The sequence below is a fragment of the Narcine bancroftii genome, chromosome 7, assembly GCF_036971445.1.
Source record: "Narcine bancroftii isolate sNarBan1 chromosome 7, sNarBan1.hap1, whole genome shotgun sequence".
Classification (NCBI taxonomy): Eukaryota; Metazoa; Chordata; class Chondrichthyes; order Torpediniformes; family Narcinidae; genus Narcine; species Narcine bancroftii.
This window is the reverse complement of record NC_091475.1, coordinates 93,131,231-93,157,096: the sequence shown is the minus strand read 5'-3', so window position 1 is coordinate 93,157,096 and position 25,866 is coordinate 93,131,231. Positions and strand designations below refer to the sequence as shown.

At 39.6% G+C, this 25,866-nt stretch overlaps 1 protein-coding gene across 5 annotated transcripts in view; it reads left to right on the top strand.

The window, feature by feature from the left end:
• Positions 1 to 25,866, top strand: part of LOC138739118 (uncharacterized) — a 54,192-nt gene that overhangs the window by 13,883 nt on the left and 14,443 nt on the right. The window contains exons 1-5 of one of the 5 annotated variants that reach the window (XM_069890612.1): positions 847 to 932; positions 5,644 to 5,937; positions 6,397 to 6,663; positions 9,655 to 9,799; positions 17,734 to 17,900. In XM_069890612.1, the coding sequence (XP_069746713.1) occupies positions 5,685 to 5,937; positions 6,397 to 6,663; positions 9,655 to 9,799; positions 17,734 to 17,900 (832 nt within the window). In that variant the 5' untranslated portion in view covers positions 847 to 932; positions 5,644 to 5,684. Of the gene's footprint in view, positions 1 to 846; positions 933 to 2,043; positions 2,124 to 2,473; positions 2,700 to 4,346; positions 4,452 to 5,643; positions 5,938 to 6,396; positions 6,664 to 9,654; positions 9,800 to 17,733; positions 17,901 to 25,866 lie in introns of those variants that run through there. The other 4 variants (XM_069890614.1, XM_069890610.1, XM_069890613.1 and 1 more) reach the window with 4 other exon arrangements.

The following is a 25,866-nucleotide window of genomic DNA, read 5'->3' as shown; positions in this document are numbered from 1 at the left end:
ACAGCACCTTTGACAGGAAGCTGCTAGCCATCTACCTCACGATCCAGCACTTTCAGTATTTCTTGGAGGGGCAGGAGTTCGTGGTCTTCATGGACCACAAACCCCTCACCTTCACATTCACTAAAGTGTTGGATCCAATGGTTAGCGTGGCAGGTACGCCACCAGTCATACATCTCAGAGTATACTACTGCCGTCAGACACATCTCTTGGAAAAACGACGTCGTGGCCGACACATTGTTTGCACCTCCATCCATTTGGTGTATTCCCTTTCCCCAAGGATGGACTATGTGGTGCTTGCTGAGACACAGCAGCTGGACAAAGACATGCTGGCCTACCATCTCAGGCCTACAACTTGAGGACATCCCCATTTGCCCAACAGGCAGGAAGTTCCTCTGTGACGTGTCTACCAGCCAACACTGGCCCAGTGGTCGAACAAGAGCCTGTACAAGGTGGTGTGTCAGAACTGAACCACGTACATCCTCGACATGAGCAGCCACAAGGTGACTGGCACAACTAGACCTGAATCACCTTGTGACTATGCCACCCCCACACCGACGAGGTCAGCCCCCCAAATGGACTAAAAAGGTGTTAGCCGTGGACTCTACACCTCTTAACGCTGGTTTGGAGGGGGGGGGGGAGGTCACGTGGCAGCTCGCCCATGCAACAGGCAAACTGCCTCATGGAGTCGTAGGCAAGTCCGCGGCAGATCTGACTGCTGTAGCTCCAGGTGCAGGGCAAGCCCACAGCCTGGTAGCTGATGTCATAAGGGTCCCAAGAGTCATAAGTGTCATCAGGTTCTGAGGGATTTAAGCATATGAAAGAGTTCTATCAAAATCAGTTGGTTCAACTCACTTTCAGCTCTGCGTGGTTCTTTCGCTCGCTGTGTGCCCCGAGTACAACTGCAGTATATAAATTTAGTAAAGTTTAGATCAGTTAGTTAAATTAGATTAGACATTATATAATTGTTGATTAATAATTTAAAATATTATTTTAAATATAACCCCTTCTGGGCTAACTTTTATCGCTGCTGTCGTGTACGTTAACTGCATCTATCCCCAAATTGAGGATCAATTTTATGTCCCATTCCCTTGCAAAAATAGCCCTTCCCAACAGCAGTAGCGAACCTCTCCACAAGCATTTCTGACCCTTTTCAGGTGCAATTAAGCTCAGTTCGCACAACTATAAAAGGTTATGGGGAGAAGGCAGAGGAGTGGGGCTGCGCAAAAATGGATCCACACATGTTGGAATGGTGGAGCAGGCTCGATGGGCCAAATGGTCTATTTCTGCTCTTGTATCTTGTGATCCTATGGTCTAAGTCCCATCTTTCCCAGAAATAGTCCTAGTGAATCCAAAATCTAAAGCCCTCCCTCGAAATCAATAACATTCATACAACCTACCCTCCCGCTCCTATACTCACTGGCAGGTAGCTCTGGAAATAATCCAGAAGTTATGAATTTAGGGCTCCTGTTAGTTCATGTGCACAGGGTTGGGTGCCAAGGTGGGGGTGGCATCTGTGGGCATTACGCCACAAGTGAGGTCACATGGTCACAGCTATTGATTGCCATTAGAACCACCCCTGCCCGCATCACTAGTGTGCGTCAAACATCCAGCTTGATGCACGCCAGTGACTCTCCACCTACCCCCAGCTGTGTCACTAGCATCTTGCTTGTGATGCTTGACACAATAAAACCAGTGGTTTTGTCTGCTACGTTGGAGGGACGGAGGACGTTAACGTTTATCAGCAGATATGACCAGAATCCGCACTGTTTACCCCCGCCCCCTTCTTTAATGCACTAATGGCCCCCTCTGACATTCCTTCTGGCGCCAACCATCCATTTGCAGCAAAGATCCCAAAATTGCATTGCCCAATCTCTTATTACGAATATTTTGTGTGTAGCCCAATCTCTGGTTCTTTAACCCTTCCCCTTAAGAGTAGCTTCAACAGTTTTCCTTGATAATTGCTAACATTTACCTTTTGTACCATGTTTGTTATTTCGAGATTTAATCAGTATATTTGAATACTTCTGATGAGGATGATTGTTTCCACTGGTAGAAGAGTCATCCATGGAATAAGAAATTGACACAAGAACTGGAGGCAACCTGATGAACATTTGTTTGTAAAGGTTATTCCAATGCAAATGCTAGAAAAGATACTGAACACAAATTTGAAAATAATATTTTAAATGAAGACAGATAAAAACCTGAACAGTTTTTTCTAAATGACAGGATTTTGCAGAAAATAAGGTGGTGATGAATCAGATATGAAAAAGTGATAGAAATACGGGAAATCAAACAGTTTCCTTTCCCACCATATAATTCTGTGATAATGAGGCCGAGAGGAAGTTTGATTATTGAGTCACCTCTGAAACCTTGTTGTTTAGTGATGGAAACTTTTTTGCTCTGAGAAACCAGAAGTTTTTGCTTTTTTTTAAAAAATCTTCCAAGTATCTGTTCTCCTTTGTATAATTTACAGGATTGGTCAATTAACTTTGGTCTGGTTTTACTTGCCTTCAAAGCAAGGAGTCTGACTAGGAATCCAGTTTTACAGAGACCTTTGATCAATACATATGAATGTGATTACTATTGCTATAATAGACACCTGATTGAAAGAAAGGCAGGACTGGCATGTTAACCATTCAACATGCAGAATCTTCAGGCATGGGAAGTTGGGATGCAGAAGATGTATCATTACAGTACAGGTATTCTCTGATTTATGGCTGTCCATCCATACACACATGAATCTTTTTAAAATAATATAAAAATTATACTTTTACAGGGGTCTATCTATGGAAAATAACACCCATGGCAGTTCTCTCTTGAGAGAACTGGCCTTGGTGGCCACCATGTGTTGACAAACGATAACACAGATACAATGCATTTCCGGCATACGTCCATTTTGAGATACGATCGGACGGTCAGAATGGAAATCGGACATAAGTTGAGGAGTACCTGTATGCTTAAGGGCTTCATTAGAGTACTGTAATAATGAGGGAGGACCTACTATTGAATCATTTCTAATTCATTGATTACAAATACATCTTCAATATTTAGTTGAAGAAATTGAAGTAACTGAACAATCTTTGAAATTTAAAAAGCTACATGCATTCTAATTTCTGGCAAGCACATATAAAAACAGAAAATTAAGCAAAGGTACATTTCTACCCTTGTGAAGTTTAGGCCATTTACTTCAATCCTATCTTCTTTCCATTCTCCTGTCTTTCTCAGAAATTGCTGGTAGTGGAGTTAGATTGGCACAGATAGTGTTAGCTAGAAATGTAATCACAAAAGATTTCAGATTCTTAATATATGAAGGATGGAATACAAAGTTTAAGCAAAATATATAACATTAAAAAAATTGATGGTGATTCATTTTTTATGTCTCCCTTTCCCTTTGTCTTTATCTGTCATGTTTCATGTGTTATGGTTCACCAATCCCTCTTTGGGCCCCTGTCCCTACCTGCCCTCTTTATACAAATTTTTTTTCTCCCTGTGTCAATAAAGTGCTTTGACCTAAAACACTGACCATTCTTTTTCCACCGACTGATGCTAGTTGACCTGTTAAGTTCCTCCAGTGGATGGTTTTTAGCTTCAGGTTCTGGCATCTGTAATGTGGCTCCAGTAAACAACTGTACTTTCTCCCTTAATTTGATGGATTAATAAAGGCACTACTGTTTTTTATCAATGATGCTGCTCTTCAGATGGAATCACTTGCAAATGGGTGTCAAACCATGTTTTTACAAAATATTGATTTATGACCCATGATGATGGTGAAGTGCAAATATATTTGTCAGCCCTGTGTGGTTCACGGAGCCAGAGAACCCGACCCTTTGGCCAACTTGTTTGTGGTGGCCAAGTTAGCATCCTAGGCTAGGCCCATTTGTCGGCATTTGTTCCATATTGTTCTAAGCCCTTCCTATTCATATATTGTCCAAATTTCTTTTGAATGTTATAATTGTACTGTCTCTGAAACTGGGTTGGTGTAAAAAAAGACACTTGAAGAGCTGAAAATTCCATTAATAATCTGATAATTTTATTAAATTGTTTGCTGATGTAGTATTAGGTCTAAAGAGAATGAGCTGGCAATTGAGTAAAATACAAGTAGACTAAAAGCTTTATCAAAGAAATAGAGTTTGATTTTTTTAAATATTGGAGAGAGAGGTGGAGAGATTGAAGAAGAATCTGTTTGAGTCCAATGTCAATGCAAAGACTTTTAAAGTTTATTGCTGAATGTTGCTTGCTGCCTGCATATCCTTCAGCACTTTTAAAACTGATGCTCATTTCAACTGTTGAAGAAGCAGCCAAGACTCATCATGTTCTAACCCAAAGTCTGCGTGCACATTTCCAGCAGGGTGCGCTATTTAACAGCAAAGAGGAAGAAACCTGTTCAATTTTATTTTAAATTCAAAAAGTTGAAATCAAACATTTCTGCTCCTTCTGAATTACTGAGCAAGGTGAATTATTGCCATCTTCTTTGGTGGCCTACTGTATTTTTTGTGTTTCAATTCCAATCTGAACATAGTATTCTTCTTTGGCTTGGCTTCGCGGACGAAGATTTATGGAGGGGGTAAAAGTCCACGTCAGCTGCAGGCTCGTTTGTGGCTGATAAGTCCGATGCGGGACAGGCAGACATGGTTGCAGCGGCTGCAGGGGAAAATTGGTTGGTTGGGGTTGGGTGTTGGGTTTTTCCTCCTTTGCCTTTTGTCAGTGAGGTGGGCTCTGCGGTCTTCTTCAAAGGAGGTTGCTGCCCGCCAAACTGTGAGGCGCCAAGATGCACGGTTAGAGGCGATATCAGCCCACTGGCGGTGGTCAATGTGGCAGGCACCAAGAGATTTCTGACATTATCTGACATGCATAATAGTCATTCACCCAAAGGAATTCTGCACTCAGCACTTGGCCAACCTCTCTTTTCGATTACCAGACGGAAAGATCAAACCCCATTGTCTAATGTGAAGAATTCCGTGATTGTACTTAGTAATTGAGATTTATAATCAAGAATTGAATTCTTTCAAACTTCTAATCTAATGTGAACACAGGATTTTAAAGTTTGTGCCAGATCTATGCTGAATTAGATTTCTATTTTTTTTTTAAAAACAGATCAAACATAGTTTTCCATCATAGTGTTTTATAATTTTTATAACATACTAAATACAAAGAAGCATCCTGACACAAAATAACATTAGACATTCACCTAGTGAAGGAAAAATTCATTTGTATGAATGAAGGTCTGATTTTTTTAAAGTGCTGAATAGACATGGAGAAAGATTTAATCAGTAAGTTCAAGAGAACATAATCATAGTTATTAAAGATTCTTGCCATCAATTTATTAGCAGAGGGAGAAAGCATGTGGAATGCAAAAGGAATGGAATGCTTAGGAGGGCAGATAATTTTTTAAAAAATGATTAAGAAGACGGGATGAATCTTTAGAAAAATTAAAAGCAAAGGTTTATAACTTTAGTTGTTGGAGTCAAAGGACATCAGGAAGGAGTAACTAGTAAACAGTGGAACAGGATAAGCAGAATTAAATGATAACATGAGCAACATGACTGAACTTTCAATGAATACAAGTCAAGTTATTAGATTTATAAAATATATTGCTTGTATTACCTTTCGGTGTATCTGTTATCTATAATGTGATTTTTGCAGGAAAACATACGAATACAAATCTACATGAACAGAAAAATGGAATGGTGTCCACATGCAAGAACACGAAAAAAGTAGCAATCAGTCAATCACAGTGGCAGGTGGAAATCAACAAAACAATGCATTTTCTTGGGCTAATCGTACCAAAGACCTCTTTGAAAAATACAGTGTGTTCAAAATCCATCAAAGTTCCGTTGACAAGAGTTAGAAATCACCCGTTTACAACTGTAAAATCAAATGTGTGTGTCTTTATAAACTCCTGTACAGCTGAAAATCATGTAAAACTGACAAATCTGAGTAAGTTAACTATAACAAAATGTTTCTTATCGATTTGTGGAGTTATGAACTTCCTGTGAGCTATTTTTTCCCCATTTATAGAGCTCATCAGTTTTTTTTAAAAAGAAATTTAGGCTGCATTTAAATTTTTGCATGCATAAGCTAATATATGAAAGTCTTTTGGGTTTTAGTTGCTTATAAACCATGTAGCAGGAATTTAATTACTGGTCCCTTATGATTGAGCTTAAGAGATCAAAATATTTTGACAACCAGTTAAGAAAATGGACCATGAGTGCATTTAATTAATTACTTGTTTAAAATTAATTAAACTGGGTTGTAAAAATGATTAGAAAAGCAAGAAACTTGCTGAGGAAAAAATGACTTGTTGGAGACAGTAAAATTCTTAATTGCTGAGTAACATTTAGTTTTTAATATTGTTCTAGGACATTGAAAATGACTGTACTTTGTTCTCCTCTCTAGTCCTTCTTTTTAGCACAAAGCATCAGAGTAGTTCAAAAGATAAACTTGTGACAGCATGCAGAGCTGCTCAGGGTGGCCTCGCAGACAATATTGTATGGATTCCCTCACACATCCCAATGAGAGGAAAGTACAAGACCAAGCAGCAAAATTCAAGCAGGATTGTTACCAGCAGCTACAAGCCAATCCAATCTCGCCACAGTTTGGATAATGTAACCTGTTTAATAAGACATCCAACCATTTTTACACCATTGAAATTGTTTGTAAGATGTGAGTATTTTTTTAAAGATCTCATTGCTGGTTGTGACAAGGAAATGCAATTTGCAATCATGAAACGATTCAGCAGGGGAACAGGTTATTCAGCTCACCATATCTGTGCTGACCACAATACCAATCTAAACATCCCATCTGCCCACATATGATCCATACACCTCTATTCCCTGCCTGTTTATAATGAATATCTGTCTTAATGACTCTTAAAAGTTGCTATCAAATATGGTTCTACCACTTTTCCTTTCTGTGTGAGGGGGAAAAAAAATTGGCCTTGCATGTCTCCTTTAAACGTTATTTCTATCACTTTAAACCAAAGCCCTCTCAAATTTTTTGACATTTCCACCCTGGGAAAAAGACTATCTACTCTATGCATTCCTCTCACGATTTTATTTGCTTCGATCAGATCACCTCTCAGATTCTGACACTTCAGAAAAAAAAATCATGTTTGTCCAATCTCATCATGGCTAATATGCCCCAAATTAGTCAACAGTTTATCTACATCCTCTCCAAAACCTCAAAGCCTCTACATCCTTCCTTTGGTGTAGGATCTGGAACTGCACACAGTACTCCAAATATGACCTAAACAAAGATTTGTACAGCTGCAATATGACTTCCCAGATACCTCTGCTCAAATTTTCAACTGATCTTGCTGTATTCTATGACAATCTTCTTCAGTATCCTCAATATTAATTTACATATCATCTGCAAACTTACTAACTTGACCATTGACATTTGTGTGTGTGTGTCTGTGTGTGTGTATATTATGTATGTATAATATGTGTGTGTATATATTATGTATGTATAATATGTGTGTGTATTATGTACATATAATGTGTGTGTGTGTATATTATGTATGTATAATTTGTGTTTGTGTGTATATTATGTATGTATAATTTGTGTGTGTGTGTATATTATGTACGTATATTATGTACATATATGTGTGTGTTTGTGTGTGTATATTATGTACATAGAATGTGTATGTGTGTGTGTTTGTGTGTGTGTATATCATGTACGTATATTATGTACGTATATGTGTGTGTTTGTGTGTGTATATTATGTACATATAATGTGTATGTGTGTGTGTTTGTGTGTATATTATGTACATATAATGTGCATATGTGTGTGTTTGTGTGTGTATATTATGTACGTATATTATGTACATATATGTGTGTGTTTGTGTGTGTGTATATTATGTACGTATATTATGTACGTATATTATGTACGTATATTATGTACGTATATGTGTGTGTTTGTGTGTGTATATTATGTACGTATATTATGTACGTATATGTGTGTGTTTGTGTGTGTATATTATGTACGTATATTATGTACGTATATGTGTGTGTTTGTGTGTGTGTATATTATGTACATATAATGTGTATGTGTGTGTGTTTGTGTGTATATTATGTACGTATATTATGTATGTATATGTGTGTGTTTGTGTGTGTGTGTATATTATGTACGTATATGTGTGTGTTTGTGTGTGTATATTATGTACGTATATTATGTACGTATATGTGTGTTTGTGTGTGTGTATATTATGTACATATAATGTGTATGTGTGTGTGTTTGTGTGTATATTATGTACGTATATGTGTGTGTTTGTGTGTGTATATTATGTACATATATTATGTACGTATATGTGTGTGTTTGTGTGTGTGTATATTATGTACATATAATGTGTATGTGTGTTTGTGTGTGTATATTATGTACATATAATGTGTATGTGTGTTTGTGTGTGTGTATATTATGTACGTATGTGTGTTTGTGTGTGTGTATATTATGTACGTATATTATGTACATATATGTGTGTGTTTGTGTGTGTGTATATTATGTACATATATTATGTACGTATATGTGTGTGTTTGTGTGTGTGTATATTATGTACGTATATTATGTACGTATATGTGTGTGTTTGTGTGTGTATATTATGTACATATAATGTGTGTATGTGTGTGTGTGTGTATATTATGTACATATAATGTGTGTGTGTGTTTGTGTGTGTGTATATTATGTACATATGTGTGTGTGTGTTTGTGTGTATATTATGTACGTATATGCGTGTGTTTGTGTGTGTGTATATTATGTACATATATGTGTGTGTGTTTGTGTGTTTGTGTGTATATGCACAAATGTCTATCTTTGTGGAACATGGCTAGTCACAGATCATTAGCCAGAAGAGGACTCTTCGACCACTATCCTTTGTCTTCTTGAGCCGAGCCAGTTTTACACCCAGTTTATTTTCTCATGATGCTTTGCAGTTGCCCAGTAATGCTCTTGTCTCTGGAACCAATGAAATAACAGCAGACCAGAGAATGTCAACGGACGCAGAAATATCTTTCTGTCCTCCTGAACGTCACCTATCATTTTTGTTCTCTCACTCACTCCTCTCTCATAGTCTTGAACCACTTGTGGTACCACTCTCCTGTCTCTGATTCCAGTCCTGAGGATACATTATGGAGAAAACCTATTAGAATGAGGTGGGCTGAGAGAATTCCTGTACTACTTTGGTGGGTACCCAAGATCTCTACCTGCTTGTGCTTAAGCTGCAGTCCAACTAACTTACTAAATTTTCTGTTCGTCAGGTTCTTAGCCTCATGGATGCAGCACAATGTCTCCAGCCACCACTCAAACTTCTGAAAATTGAGAGACTTTGTCCATATGGAATACTGGAAGCAACCATGAACTTCCACAGTTCAGGATGTGCATTCTGCTGCATTGAGCTGTCCTGCCATGCCTCACCCTCTCTAATAATTTTTTAACTATAAAATTATCAATGGAGTCACCTCATTTGCAGTGATATCACACTGTTGAGCAAAAAGCCAGCTTTGTGATTCTCTAAAAGTCTGCTGCTCCCCCATCCTGAAATCTTCTTCCTCACCAAACCAGGGTCTCTGAAGGCTGTTGTAACTTGTACTGCTGGGCACTGACCACAGCTGGTTGATGATGTAGCCATTTATATTCATTGGTTAAATCTCTCTGTCACAGGTCCTTTCAGTATCAGAATTAAAAACAACAGTCATGGTGTTAAAGGGAGGAAAAACAAAATTATCTTCAACACCAAGGACAGTGAGGGAATCGTTCAGATTGAAATAACAGGCTTTGTGGAGCAAATTGACTTACACTGTTCAAAGTAAGTGAAAATAGTTACTTAAAGTATTTAAATAATGCCTGAGTATTGTTACATCTCAAACCAGCAAACAACAGAAGATGCAATTCAAAAAGGTTGAATTTTAACTCTATACAGGTACACAATCCTTTATCCGGAACCTTTGGGGGACAATGTTCTGAATTTTGGATTTTTCCAGATTTCAGAAAGCCAGATTTAAGCCCGCCCGAATTGTGCTGCTGTAACTACCCCACCCCCTTCCAGTGGCGCTGCCATCTTCCCCCTTCCTAGCCCACTCGACTTGCGCTGTCAATCTCCACCCCCCCCCCCCCCCCCGCCTGGCCAACTCACACTCCCGGTCTCTCACCCGCCCGACTCGCATTGCTGGTCTCTCCCCCTCGCCCACCCGACTCGCGTTGCCGGTCTCTCCCCCTCGCCCACCCGACTCGCGTTGCCGGTCTCTCCCCCTCGCCCACCCGACTCGCGTTGCCGGTCTCTCCCCCTCGCCCACCCGACTCGCGTTGCCGGTCTCTCCCCCTCGCCCACCCGACTCGCGTTGCCGGTCTCTCCCCCTCGCCCACCCGACTCGCGTTGCCGGTCTCTCCCCCTCGCCCACCCGACTCGCGTTGCCGGTCTCTCCCCCTCGCCCACCCGACTCGCGTTGCCGGTCTCTCCCCCTCGCCCACCCGACTCGCGTTGCCGGTCTCTCCCCCTCGCCCACCCGACTCGCGTTGCCGGTCTCTCCCCCTCGCCCACCCGACTCGCGTTGCCGGTCTCTCCCCCTCGCCCACCCGACTCGCGTTGCCGGTCTCTCCCCCTCGCCCACCCGACTCGCGTTGCCGGTCTCTCCCCCTCGCCCACCCGACTCGCGTTGCCGGTCTCTCCCCCTCGCCCACCCGACTCGCGCTGTCGGTCTCTCCCCCTCACCCGCCTGACTCGCGCTCCCGTCTCTCTCCCCACTTGCTGGATTTTTGAGCTTTCCCGATTTTAGATGTCTGGATAAAGGATTGTGTACTTGTATTTGTTAATGACTATTAACAATATAATGTCTTAACACAATTAACCCCACTATGAGTACCTATAGCAAATATACAACTATCATATATTTATAAACAGTGTGCATGTGATAAAACCCTGACCATAACTGTCTGTGCCCAATATTCAGAAAGGAAAAATCCCCAAAAACCCCAGGTCAGTCAGTCAAGTAAGCCAATCCAAAAAACACAGTTCACAGAATTCAATCTCTACATTCAATGTTCAAGTTTAGTTCTTTAACTGATAATAAAGGACATCATATTGAACATTGGAGAGAGAAATTACTGATGTCGGGTTGCAGTAAACTTACTGTTACGAACTGCGTGTAACAAGCAGCAATAGACAGTGTTTAATTTTAAAACACTAATTTTATTTCTTACTCTTACGCTATCCTTAACACTAAATCTATCCCCAACTATACACAGGTGTACTAGTGTGTATGTGTATGTGTGTGTGATATACCCAAACCTTTACAGCCCAGGCCAAAACCTAGAAAGTTACTTCCAAGTTCAGTCTTCTACATTCAGTGTTGAAATGTAGGCTTTTGAAATTTGATGCCCAGAATTAATGTTGAACTGATGGGAAGACTGGAGTTGTGGCTGCCACAGATTCATCAATTCTCCTTGCGTTGCCTTTGAAGAAATGTCCATCCACATGATCTCTGGTCATAACACTCCTGGTCCTTTTGTAGGAAAGACTCAAACTGGGTGGCCTCCACAAAGCTTCCAAGACCCTGGCACTGGTCTCTCCAAGTGACCTTCACTGTTAGTCAGAATCAAAATGAAGTACTTTGCTTCCCAAAAGACCCTTCCGCACAGGTTAATCCACTGCAAAAGCCCAGTCATTCATAGAGCATGCTTTGCTCTGAATTCCACAAAATGGCTGGCCACGAGCTGCTTCAAAAAGCTGTTTTCTCTTCAGCGTCAGAATGGTTCACCCTTGCAAAATCACAATGTCTTTGCAAATGTATCGAATTTGAAACAGACTGTGACAAGCCTTCCCTCAGCTCTTCCGATGTATCGAATTGTCACTGGGCTGTGGCTGGCGTTGTGATGGTGCTTGTGTGAAATGTTAACTGTGACCATTCAGTCCTCCTGTCTGTACTATCAGTGATAATTCCATTTTACTAAAATGGGAGCTCATAATATTATGAATCCTCATTGAGGCGTATGCTCTCCAGCTGTCCTCTCAAACTGCTGCTCTCTGCTTCACTGCTGGATTCTCCCTTTGTTCTCAAAAGTTCCAAGCAATTGACGAGGCAGCACTTAGCTGTATCACAAGTTCTTAGGAGAAATCCATCCTTTATAATGACAGTCAGTCTAAAAGATCAGTCCATGGTCCATAACAGTATTAGGTGACTCTTTATTAAACAAGAGCGATATTTAACAAGGTAGAGCATATTTGCAAAGTGAAGATAATTGGCATAAATCACAATAATTTCTAATTCATGAAAATGTAATGCCTTGGCTAACACAAAGCATTATGGATGCAGCAGATCATGTTTACACTATGCCTGATCAGTTTAGATCTTGCGATTGCAGTGGACAATACTGGTGAATTAAGTATATGTGCAATATTACAAGAAACAACTCATGCTGGTGGTGAATACTTATTTCTGCCTCCTGACATTCCCTTGCAGACAATGCTGAAAGATCATTGATGAGTTGAAATCCAGCCTTTCATATTGAGTGCATGTTCAAAGCCCAATTCTGTTTTTAGTTGGGATGATGAGCCAGGGAGAGGCAAATGTAAAGAGTCTGTACAATTTCCCCATGACCATGTGAGTTTCCCCCACAGACAATCCAAAGACAACCAGAGTTAGTAGGTTAATTTTTCAATGGGTGTGGGCTCGTGGGGCCTGTTATTGTGCTGTATCTCCAAAGAAATTATTTTAGAAATTAACATTTTTGAAAATCATCCTCCTGGCCCCATTTTTTAAACAAAAAACTCATCCCAATACAAATCTCTGCATGAAGCACCCTTCCTCTGTAGATTATTCTCCAATTCGACTCCCCACAGAAATGTGTCTCCATCTTACAACTGATCCACTACAAGATGCCTGCTGTGATATTCACCCCTGGGGTCTGCAACAAATCCAGCCTCAGTGAAGACTGGTGTCAAACAAAACTGTCACTGCCACCTCACTGTCTTAATCTTTCTTGACACAATGCTGCCTCCCATGCACTTGGAGCTAATGACTGAACAAATGGGAAACTGTTCAACCTATGGCAAATGTGCTCGAGATCTAAGGTTACCCAAACATCACCAGTCAAGCTGCATTATGCAGGCAGTGCTTGTGCTTGCACATACTAACACACCAAACTTGAGGTCATAGTTGATGCTTTCACTGAAGTATGCGAGTGGATAATTGTGTTCTCATCATCCACAAATCAATGATCCTGCGCCAATCTGCCCTCCAGTAAATGTTCACGGTGACACTCAGAAAATGCAGACACCATTTTCTCATAGTGAAGACAGGGATTGACCATGCTCGGACTTGTGTTCACTAATTTCTGCAGCTGCTTTCAATCTTGAGCAGAGCAGCTCCCATGCCATGCTGTGATTCATCCAGTAGGTCTACTTTCCATGGTGCACCAGTGGAAATTGTTGAGGGATAAGGAGGTTGTGGTAAACTTCCTTAGCCTTTTAAGAAAGTTGAGGTTTTGGTGTTCTTTCTCGATTTTGCGTCAACGTGCTTGGCCCAGGTCAGGTCATTGGAGATTTTATTTGTTAGGACTTGAAGCTATCTACTATTTCCACCACAGCACCATTGATACTGACAGGGGTGTAGATTCTTTATAATTCTATGAATCTGAAAAGTCCCATCAGTGGTATCTGTACTATATCCCAGACAGAACACTAAGCAGGGCCTTTTCAATCCACCAATGAATGCAAGATAATTTCCCTAACTTGACAAAACAAATACAGGAGATTTGTGGTCACTGTCTCAGACTTGGAATTTTCCAATGGTTTATCCTTGGTGTGTTAGGGGACAGAGGGTAATGATAGAAGGATGTGTCTCTGGTCGAAAGTCTATGACCAGTAGTGTAATGTAGGGATTGATGCTGGGACCTTTGTTGGGTATTTATTAATGACTTGCATGTGAATGTAAATGGTATGATTAGTAAGTTTGCAAATGACATGAAATTTGATGGTGCTGTATAAAGCAAAGAAGGCAACAGCAGGATATAGAATGGATGGAAAATTGTCTGTAGCATTGGCAGATGACAATTGTGAAGTGTTCCTTTTTTGTGACATCAAATTATGCACCAAGGAGTGTTGATGAACAGAGAACTTCAGGGTTCACGTCCATGATTCCCTCTAAACTGTTGGCCTCCTCATCAACAAAGATGAGTCACACTTCAGAGAAGAGGTAGAAAATCTCGTGAAATGGTGCAAGGGTAACAACCTGAGTCTCAATGTGGACAAGATGAAAGAGATGATTGTGGACTTCAGGAGGACCAACCATTCTGTAGTAGAGAGAGTGAAGAGCACCAAGTTCCTTGGAGTTCACTCAACTGATGACCTATTGTGGACACTCAATATCTCCTCACTTGTCAAGAAGGTCCAACAGTGACTGTACTTCCTGAGAAGACTGAAGCAGGCAAGGCTATCAGCCACCATTATGTCAATCTTCTAAAGGAGCTCTATCGAGAGCATTGTTGCTGGCTGCATCACAATGTGGTATGATTGCTGCAGAGAAATAGATCAGAGATCAATCCACAGGACCATACAAATGGCAGAGAGGATCACTGAGGGTCCCTTCCCCCTTTTGATGTGATTTACTGGGATCATTGTCTGAAGATGGTGTGCAAAGTCATTGAGGATCCCTTCCATCTTGCAAACAATATTTTTCAATTGCTCCCGTATGGGAAGAAATACAGGATTATCAGAGCCAACATAACCAAACCAAGGAACAGCTTCTTCCCACAGACAATTAAGAACAACCAAAGAGGCTGATCACACTAACCATTCAAGACTCTCCTATTAATGAAACAATATTTATTTATTGTATAGATGAAATACTTGTCCTGTGTATGTATTGTTTGTCTATATGTGAGTTATGTCTGATTGTGTGTCTCTGTGTTTTGTAACAAGGATCGGAGAATGCTGTTTCATTGGGTTGTACCTGTACAGATGACAATAAACTTGACCTGAATTGACTTGAAAATGACAATTGAGGTGGTGACCAAGACATTTGGCATATTTATCCTTGTAGTAGGTCATGGCATAGAATGGCATGGATGGAATGTTATCTTGCACCAGGATATTGGGGGACTTTAATCATGGAAATAAATTTGCAAAGGAGGCTGAACAACTCCCTGATAAAATTATAAGGGCAAAGAAAGGTTGGAGTAACCAATCTTTTCCTACAGTAGGGATATCAGAAAGAAGAGGGCACCAGTTTAATGTGAGAACTTTTAGAAACAAAAAAAAAAAACACAGAAACAACCATGCCAGATTACACAACTAATCACCATGCCAGATTAAATTACTCCCAACTACTTGTGCACAGTCCATGTCTCTCTATTCCCTGCCAGTTTATGTGTTTGTCCAGATGCCTCTTAAACATTGCAATCATAGTGTTTCAGGATAATGTCTGTGTGACAAAGTTTCCTTGAAAATCTCCTTTAAACTTAACCTCTATCACTTTAGAATCCTGCCCTCTCGTATTTGACATTTCCACGCTGAGAGAAAAAGACAATCTATCCTCACTGTGCCACTGTTAACTTTATAAATTGCTATCAGATCACCCCTCAGCCTCCAATGTTCCAAAAAATAAACAATCCAAGTTTGTCATACTTCTCCTTATAGCCAATTCTGTCCAATCCAGGCAAATTGCTGGTGGACCTTTTCTGTACCTTCTCCAAATCCTCTGCTTCCTGCTTGCAGTGTAGTGACCAGCATTGCACACAATATTCTAGTGGTCAAGTTTATTATCATCTGATTGTACAAGTATAACCTGGCGAAGCAGAGTTCTGCGATCCTCAGTGCAAAACATGCAGACACACAACCAGACATAACTCGCATACGGACAAACACATATGCAGGACAAGTATTTCATCTATACATTTGTACATATAAGAGCCTATATGACCTAACCAAAGTTTTGTATAGCTGCAACATAGCTTCTCAGCTTTATACTCGGTGCTCTGGCTGATGAAAACGAGCTTGCAGAACATCTTCTTTACCACCCTATCCTCTTATGCTGCCTCTTTCAGGGAGCTCTGGAGTTATTCCCCAACATCCTCTGGGGATTTGAAGGGAAAGTATTTTAAAAGGGCGATTAATATCTGGAATTCTCTGACAGAGGGGGTGATGCTCAAATGTAGACATGATGTTTAAGAGACACTTCAAGACACAGGGAAATAGGCAGGGCAGAGAAGGATATAGGCCTAATGCCAGCAAGTGGAATTCACATTGTTGGGTAAAAAGGTTAATATAGTCATGGTGGACCAAAGAGACTGCTCTGTAGTGTATTGAACTTAATTGTTTAATGTCATGTCAAAGTTTTGTATGTGTTCTCTCCAGACATATCCATCTATACATAAATGCATAAGGTAACAGAATGATAAAATAAAATGCAGGATGTCGTGTCCCAGTAAGTCACAGAGTGGAAGGTATAGTGCAGCAGTTCTCAACCTTTTTCTTTCCACTCACATACCACTTTAAGTATTCCCTAGGCCTTCAGTGCTCTGTGATTAGTAAGGGATTGCTTAAGGTGGTATGTGGGTGGAAAAAAAGGTTTGAAAGCCACTGTTATAATTATGCGCACGGTTTCATAACTCCAAAGGAAGTGGACCAATGACAATTTTTCTCAAGCAAAATATTTCAGTAATAATTGGGTCTAGAGCAGTGCTTCTCAACTTTCTCTGCCCACCCACATGCCACCTTCAGCAATCCCTTACTAATCACAGAGTACCAATAGTGTAGGGATTGCTTAAAGAGGTATGTGAGAGGAAAGGAAAAAGTTTGAGAACCCCTGGTATAGTGTTACAAAGATAATGTGCAGATAGAAAATTAGTTAAAACAGAGTAGGGGATCATCTTTTACCTGAGAGGTCCTTTTAAGTATCTGCTAACAGTAAGAAAGAAACTGTCCTTGAATCTGGAAGTTCACATGTTCAAACTCTGACTCTCTGATTGTAGCTCCAGCCATTGTCACTATTCAACAAATGGGAACCATACATTTTTCATTCCTTTGCCAATTTATTTCCAAGCTTCTCTCCATCCTGTTCCTGAAATAGGTTTCACAAGGTGTGTGCTGTCTGCCCACCCCATTGGCACTCTTTTAGTACATGCATTGAACTTCTCTAGGTTTATCTCATGGAATTTATCACTATTAATTGGTTTCAGCTGATTTTTGCTGGCAATTTGGAGATTTAGAACGAGCTACTGATATTACATAATCCTAAACACACTGAAGAGGGCAATGTGGGATGATGTGGAATGGCTTTGGTATTTCCTACCAGCAATGACAATGGAGTGATTTCAAGTCGGTGATTTAGCAGTGTGTGAATGTTGTCAGCAAATTTCATTATGCGGTTTTTAGCTAGAAGTCTTAAAGAATCAGTATCTGCAAGAAAGGAAACCAAGCATCTAGTGTCAAAGCCTGAGTGAAGATCTTAGAGTGGGTCAGAAACAAAGAGATCTTTGCTTGGATGTAGCCAGCGTTATCTTCTGGTCTCCTTGTATTTGATGTGACTTGAATGACCTTATTGACTGTCCTTTATAGATCAAAAGCAAATAGTTTGTCCATTTATTTCTATGGCAGGGTTTATGAGCAAATATAATGATAATATGAATTAAAATATTCACAGTCATAAAGCATAAATATTTTACATCAGATTCTAAGAAATACAGATATGCTTTTGATAAATGCATATGAAGCTATTTGATCTATCATTTGTTTTCTTTTCCAAGGCAAAATAGCTCACTTCCTGAAGGCATTGAATTGGTTAAAAATAACCTCATATTCAAAGGACCGATGAAGGAAAGTTATTCTGGCACGTATGTCTGTGTAGCGTCCAATCAACATTGGAAGTTGTCAGCACGTTGGGAGATTGAGATTACTTCGGATGAAAATCATTGTATGTATTAATATTTTGCTAAGAACAGTTTTATGTTGGATAGGACTGATTCAAGGTAATGTCAATTTTTTTGAACACTGAAGCGAATGACCTATTTTCATGTCAAGTTAATGTTTCACTTACAGCTTCATTGCTAAAAAGCAAACAAAATCACATATATATAAGTATGCCCCAAAACCCAAAGTTGTAGAAATGAAAATAGTAAGGTTCCTCAAGTGGATTAATTTTCTTGGTATTTCATTCTGGATGATGTACTCTCTTTTACAGTTCATTTTGAGTTAGTCTTGTGCAATGATTCTTTGAATGTTGCAACCCTTGTTACTAATAATTTGATTGCATTGTGGATTGCCCTGAATATTGCAATGTTGGTTGTGACCAAGATAACACTATTGCAAATTGTTTGCTGTAATGTGCTTTGAGGTTTAACTTGAACAATCTGCCCACAAAAGGTGCTACCATTCTTTGTGACTGATGGAACAGCTGTAGACGTTTGGCTCTTTGATCCTACTCTGTGGAGTAATTATAGTTGTGTTTTGAAAAATGTAATGGATGTTTCTGTTTCCATTGGCCCTCTTGCTCTTTAGGTCAAACTTCTCCCATTTGTTCCCATCGAAGAATTTATCAATTTCATTAAATTTATGCCTGTTACTTTTTGTTGCCTCTGTTCTGGGAAGGAGGCCTTTCCTGTTTGCTCTAGAATGCTGCAAGAATCAATTTTTATCCCTCAAATACTTACGATTAATATAATTGGACTGGAGGAGACAGCAGAGTGCAAGAAGAATAGATGGGAGGGCATGCTGCAGTGAAGATTTTTGAACTCAGCAATCACATTAGAAAGGATGAATGAGTGGGCAAAAACTTGGCAAATGATGCTTAATATGCTGGAAGTGCAAGGTCATGTACTTCAGTAAAATAAATCTACAAGTAGACTATTAGCTAGTGGAAAAAGATTACCTTTAAATGAAGAATAAATGCATTTAGGTGTTCTTGTGCACCAATTATTTAGAAAGTAAGCAAGCAGATGCAATGAGTTGTTTGGATGGAATGTAGGGGAATAGAGGTCTACTATTACAATTATATAGGGTACTAGTGAGGCAACACAGATTATAATGCATCTTTTTGGTCCCATTTTTAACAAAAGTCTGTTTTAACTGTAATTTTCTCTCTATCTGCACATTGACTTTGTAACCCTATACCCTCCACAGTCGAAAAGATCCATGATCTGTAAAATGGTGGTGCTGGCTCGACGGGCCGAAAGGCCTACTCCAGCTCCTATTGTCTATTGTTTATTGTCTATTGAACGACTGAAGAAATTAGAGATACATTCTTTGAAGTTCAGAAGAATGAGGGATGTTCTTGTGGATATGTATATAAACCTTAGGGGCATCACAAATGATGTGTCAAGATATTTCCTCTCGTGGGAGAATCTTGCTCGAAAGACAGGCAGGTAGTTATTGAATACTGAAAGCCATAGGAATTTCTTGCAGAAAGTGGTCATTCGCTAGAATTCTCTACATCGACAGGTTGTGGAGGTTATATCATTAACAAGATTTAAAGAGGAATTAAATTTTTGTACAGTAATTAAAGAGGGAGTGGAGTTAAAAATAGACTGTTTTGAGGTACCAACATAGAAGGGGATTGGGTCAAGAAAAGGATCACTTTCCAGAGGCACCTGCATGGAATTACATTGGTACAAATATGGCAGAGTAACAGAGGAACAGGGAGAATGGAGTTGGTGCAAAGGCAAGTGCGTTGGAAGTGCAACTGGGCCAGCTGTTGGCATCTGGAGGGTTGTGGTCGATGTTGGTGCAAAGCCTTTCTCTTGTGAAAGAGATGGAGAGATCGAGAATGTGTAGAGATAGTCCAGAGATGGATCATATAAACTCAAGCTCAGGTTAGAAATTAACAGCACAAATAATGGCATTTTTAGTGCCTTCAAGTCGTAAATTTTCAAAACGTGAAGACGTCCTTCATAACTGCAATAATTGTCTTTTTAAAAAATATTTCATTGATCATTTTTCACACAGGCCTGTACCGTCATATATCACATCCTGCCAAAGATGGCAGTTCACAATCTCGTATACATGTGTATGCACTCCTTTTCTCTATGACTGGACATACAAGCCCACATCATTACACACCCCCTCCCCCACCTATAAAACTAAACAAGTCATTCATACTTCAATGACAATAAAACTAACACACATGAGCATTAAGGAAATGAACAAGAGTACAAATAATAAAAAGAAACAGGGTCTATCGCGGCTCAACAGACGGCTTCTGGGTTGGTGCTCATTCTTGACTTTCCTTGATCGGGATCAGTGTGGGAGAGAGGGAGCCGGAGCAGGGAACGGTAGAACAATCACTTCCATACCCCTATGTAGAGCATGTATGGCTGCCAAATCTTCCGAAAGGTGCTGTACTTGTCTCTCAGATTGTAAGTTATTTTCTCCAGGGGAACGCAACTTTGCATTTCCTTATTCCATCGCTCAATACTAAGAATAGAGTTGGATTTCCAAGTCACCGCAATGCACTTCCTGGCCACCGCTTCTTAATCAATGTCTTCTTAATCAATGTTGCAATGCCCCTCTTCTTTTATTTCTTTCCATTTCACATTAGAACCATAGAGCCACAGAATGTTGCAGAACAGAAACAGACCCTCTTGCTCAGCTAGTCCATGCCTAACCACATTTTTCAGAATTAAATTTTATTCACAATAACATTATTTACAAAAAGAAGACTATGCAAAGGCTTTTCACATCCTTAGTGTCCCTGTACTTACTGTAATTTAGAAGAATGCGAGGGGAAATTATCAAAATGTATAAAATAATGAAAGGTATAGGTAAGATAGAAGGAGGTAAGTTGTTTCCATTGGTGGTGGAGACTAGTCCTAGGGACAGTAACTTCAAGATTCAGAGTAGAAGATTTAGGATGGAAATGAGGAGCAACTGCTTTTCCCAGAGGGTATGGAATTCACTGCCCATTGAAGCAGTGGAGGCTACCTCAGTAAATATACTTATGACAAGATTGGATAGATTTTTAAATAGTAGGAGAATTAAGCAATATGGGTGAAAAGGCAGATCGGCAGAGATGACCCAATAATTAGATAAACCATGATCTCATTGAATGGTGAAGCAGGCTCGATGGACCAAATGGCCTTCTCCTGCTCATGTTCTTGATTTCACACATTGTTATCACTGTACATTGTAACATTTACATTGTAACATTCTTTCTTCAATTAGTATTTGGCACACTGCTACCACTGTGGCCTCTTGTAGTTTTTCTTCCCTTTGTTGTTTGAGGGGGTTTCCTCTGGTTTTCAATGCCCAGGAAAAGGAGGACCAGAGACTGTAGTCCTTCTCCACCAAGTCTTCCCTTGCTTAGCACGAAGCCTCAGTATTTCCCTCAGCCTGAAATGTTGGTAACATTCTCTCACTGCATCTTAGTGTGTGCAAGTTATTACCTAGCCCCATCGACCTCCACTCAAAAGCTATATCCTGGTGAGTGCTCATCCTACCCTTCTTTCTTTTTATGTCAAATATTTTATTTTGAAGTTTTTAAGTCGTACATTCATCCATATTCAAAATTCATTGTACAATATAATCATTTAAACCATATTACTTGTTGACTTTAATTCTTTTCTATCCTTGCACCTTCCCCCTAATCCCTCCCTCCCTAAAAATAAAAGAACCACCCTAAAAAATTAAAGCAAGAAAATAAAAAGTAATATCTTAGGACAACTATTCAAATAACTTTATAAAATCTAAGGGGTATCAGTGTGAGTTTTAAAAACATAAAAAGTAACCTAAAATTTAAAACATTATTTAAAATCTTTGTCACACTCCAAAATATATGATTCATCTTGTTATTATGAAAATCCTTGTTCCATATCTTCCCTACAATCCCCCCACACCTCGCTCCTTTCAAGTCATTCCCCTACTCTCAAAGATAGTGTCCCCACTAACAGCACTCCACAGAGAAAGAAAGTATTAAGAATAAAACAAAACAATTTCAGAAAATTTCAAACAAATACAAATACACAGGAAGAAATTGTATCATAATTCAGATTTAAAGAATCAGGTTTAAAGAAGTTCTCTCATTCTCTTTAAATTTCCTTCAAATTTGATAATTTGTTCACAAAATTCTTTTGTGGAAAAAAAAAACTTATTTTGCCATTTGGCGTCAGGAATTTCAAATTGGCTGGTTGACGCAGCACAAATTTGTATCCTATTTTCTAAATGGTGCTGTTCGGAGGATTAAATTCCCTTCTGCAAAATTTTGGCACAGCACTTGTATCAGCATAATAAAAAAAAAAATTTCACCTTCAACTTCTAGTGGTTTTCCTTCTCTCTCCTTAACTTTTTTTTTGTTGCAGCTCTTAATATTTTTTCACGATCATTAAATTTCATACATCTAATTAATATAGAGCGTGGTTTTTGATTCATTCCTAAATGTGGATAAGGAGACCTGTATACTTTCTCAATGTCTATCTTAGCTCTGACATTTTGTACTCTGAGGATATTTGGTAACCATTCTTGAAAGAAGTGGATGGGATTAACACCTTCCACTCCCTCTTTGAGTCCTCCTATTTTAACATTTTAGCATCTACTAAAATCCAACTTTTCCAATTTTTTAAATTTTTTTCTGTAGCCCATTCATTTCATTCTTTTTCTACTTTAACCACTCTTTCCATAGTTTCATCCATTTTTTTTTCTCCCACTTCCATTACCCTTTCATTCAAAATCCCAATTTCTGTTTTTAACCTGCTCACTACTTTTAAAATATGATCCAATTTCTTGTTACTATTCTGATCTTTCAATAAAAGTACTTTCATTATATCTTCATTAGTATATTTTTCTTCAGTTTGTACTTTAACTTTTTAATTTGGCTCACTGGTTTAACATTTACCAGTTCATCCTCTTTTTCTGTTCTTTGATCAGTCTCCGAATCACCATTTTGGGAGAGAGCTCCTTTTTCTTGCTTCTTCCAGTTCTTCTTCACTGTGCACATGCCCAGTCTCTTTTCTTCTTCCACATTTCTTGGCTCCAACGCCAAAGACATTCCACCATTCCTCCCAGGCACTGGGCTGTCTGCACACAAGGCAGAACAAACCACAACCCCAAGCTTCTTCCTGAAATGAAAAACTGTGCTTCTCATTGGAAGCTCAAAGTTGCTGACAATTGTTGATTTTCTTTGACATCTTCACCATAAAGATATATACTTCCTTTTCTCCCTGCTTAAATTACTGTAAATTATTTTATTTTCCCCATCCTACCCTTTTTTTCAACCACATTTTTTGTTATGGCTGTGATATCATAATCCGTTGTGAAACTGAATTGAATTGTTTGTTGCCACATGAACTGAGAAACAGAGAATAATATTATTTTCATGTGTCCAAGCAAGTCAACCTATCCTTGAGGGCTATGGGTATTGCAAAATAAAGCAAAAGTGCACAGTATAGAGTAACAGAAAAAAGGTAAAACGGAACAAGGACAACAATATTTTACTGGCATAAGGAACTTTCAATAATCCGTTAATGATGGGGAAGAAACTGTCCTTGAATTTGGTGGTGCATGTTTTCAAACTTAGTATTTTCTGCCCAATGGGAGGGAGAAGAGGGTATGATCAAGGTGGGGTCAGTCAATTAATATGTTGGCTGTTTTACCGAGGCAGCGGGAAATTTATATAAACTAAATTGATGAAGGGTGGAATGGTTTGCGTGATGGCCTGAGATGCATCCACAACTCTCTGCAATTTCTTGTAGTCTTTGCAAGATAGGTTATGATGCAGCCAGTCTGATGTATTTATAAAAATTGGTTAGAGACATTGGGGACATGTATTAGTGTGCCTCATTGGCCATAATGTAAACTTAGTTAGTTCAGGACAGATTGTTGGTATAATCTAATCTTAAAGCTCTCCGCCTCAAAACCATTGATACACCATTGTGTTCTATGCCACTTCCTGATTTGTTGTCATTGATGTTGTTGACCTGATGCCACACCAGCAATGTTGACTGCTGTCCAACAAAGGTTTGCTAGAGTAGTTGGGGAGAGTTTAAATTAGTTTGGCAGGGGGATGTGAACCAGAATGTGAGTGTAGAAGGTGGAAAGGATGATGAAATGTGCTGTGGGTTTGTGAGGAAGGACAGGCAGGGGATGAAGCATAAATATGGTCAGTTGGAGAGTTTGAAATGTGTCTATTTCAGAGTAAGGAGTATGAGGAATAAAGGAGATGGATCAGTATGTGGAATTACGGTGTTGTGACCATTACAGAGACTTGGCTGGCAGAAAGACAGGATTGGCTGATGCAAGTTTAGGTGTTTTAAAAGGAATAGGATGGGAGGGGGAGTAACATTGGTCAGGGATAGTACCATGGCTGTAGAAACAGATGATGCTGTAGGAATTGAATCGGTATGAGTGGGAGTCAGAAATAGGAAGGGAGCAATCACTGTGCTGGGAGTAGTCTATGGGCCCTCAGGTCCCTGAGGAGCAGAAAATGAGGCTGATTTTGGAATGGTGCAGAAATTAAAGAGTTGTTGTTAAGGGAGACTTCAACTTCCCTAATACTGACTGGCACCTCCTGACTGCAAGATTGATAGATAGGGCAGAATTTGTTTGCTGTGTCCAAGAAGGATTCCTGACAGTATGTGGACCAGATGACTAGAGGGGAGGCCATACTGGATTTAGAATTAACTTCGTCAGGTGGAAAACTTCTCAGTGGGGAAGCATTTTGGTGATAATGACCATAACTCCCTGAAATTTAGTGCAACTAAGGACAAGGATAAAAGCAGACAAAATGGGAAACTCTTTAGTTGGGTTAAGGTAAATTACGATGGGATGGGGAAGTAAAACGGGAACAGATGCTCTTGGAATAAAGCACAGAAATAATGTGGAGGATGGTTAGGGACCACTTTCTCTAGGTTGACAATAGGTTTGGCCCACTGAGACAAGAAAAGGGAACCAGGTGAGGCAGCTAGTTAAGAGGAAGGAGAAGCAGACATTAGATTTAGGAAGCAGGAAACAGGAAGGGCTCATGAGAATTGTATGGAAGCTGGGAAGAAAAGGCAGGAGAGCTGGAATGGGACAAGAGAAGGCCTTGGAAAGTAGGATTAAGGAAAAACCAAGGCCTTCTATGCATATGTGAATCACAGAAGGATGACAAGAATGAAGGTGGGGCGGCTTAAGGATGAAGGAGGCAATATGCACCTGGAGGCAAAGGAGGTCTTAAATCAATACTTGGTTTCAGTATTCACTAGAAAATAGGTGATCCTTGTGCCATTAGTGCTCTATGATTATAAGGGATTGCTTAAGATGGTATGTGACTGTGAAGGGAAGGTTGAGAATCACTGCTCTAGACCCAATTGTTATTGAAATATTTTGGTTGAGTAAAGTTGGCCCATTTCATTTGGAGGTATGAATCCGTGCACATAACAAGTCAATTAGGGATTATTAAAAAGGTGGTTTTCAAACTTTTTATTTCCAAACACATACTGTCCTAAGCAATCCCTTACTAATCACAAAGCACTGATGGCTTAGGGGATACTTAGTGGTATGTGAGTGGAAGGAACAAAGCTGAGAACCACTGCTCTATACTCTCAAAAATTCACCGTTGAAGGACTCCTACTTACCAAACCAAAACAGCCTCATTGACACTTGCTAGATCCTTACTGATCCCATTAAATTGACCTCTCTCTCCAATTTAGAATCTCAATCTGAGGACCAGACCTATCCTTTTCCATAATTATCTTGAAACGAATGTCATTATTATTGCTAGATGCAGTGTTTTACACTATTGTTGTGTATGTTAATGGCCTCACCAAGAAAGAATTCAGTGCATCTGTACATTGGACTTCTGCATATGATAATCAGCTTTCATCATCACCATTTTATCTCACTTCTGCATTTTGAATGTGACTTGAAGTGACAGTTTTAATGTATTTAATCCATGTTCATGAATGAAATAGTGT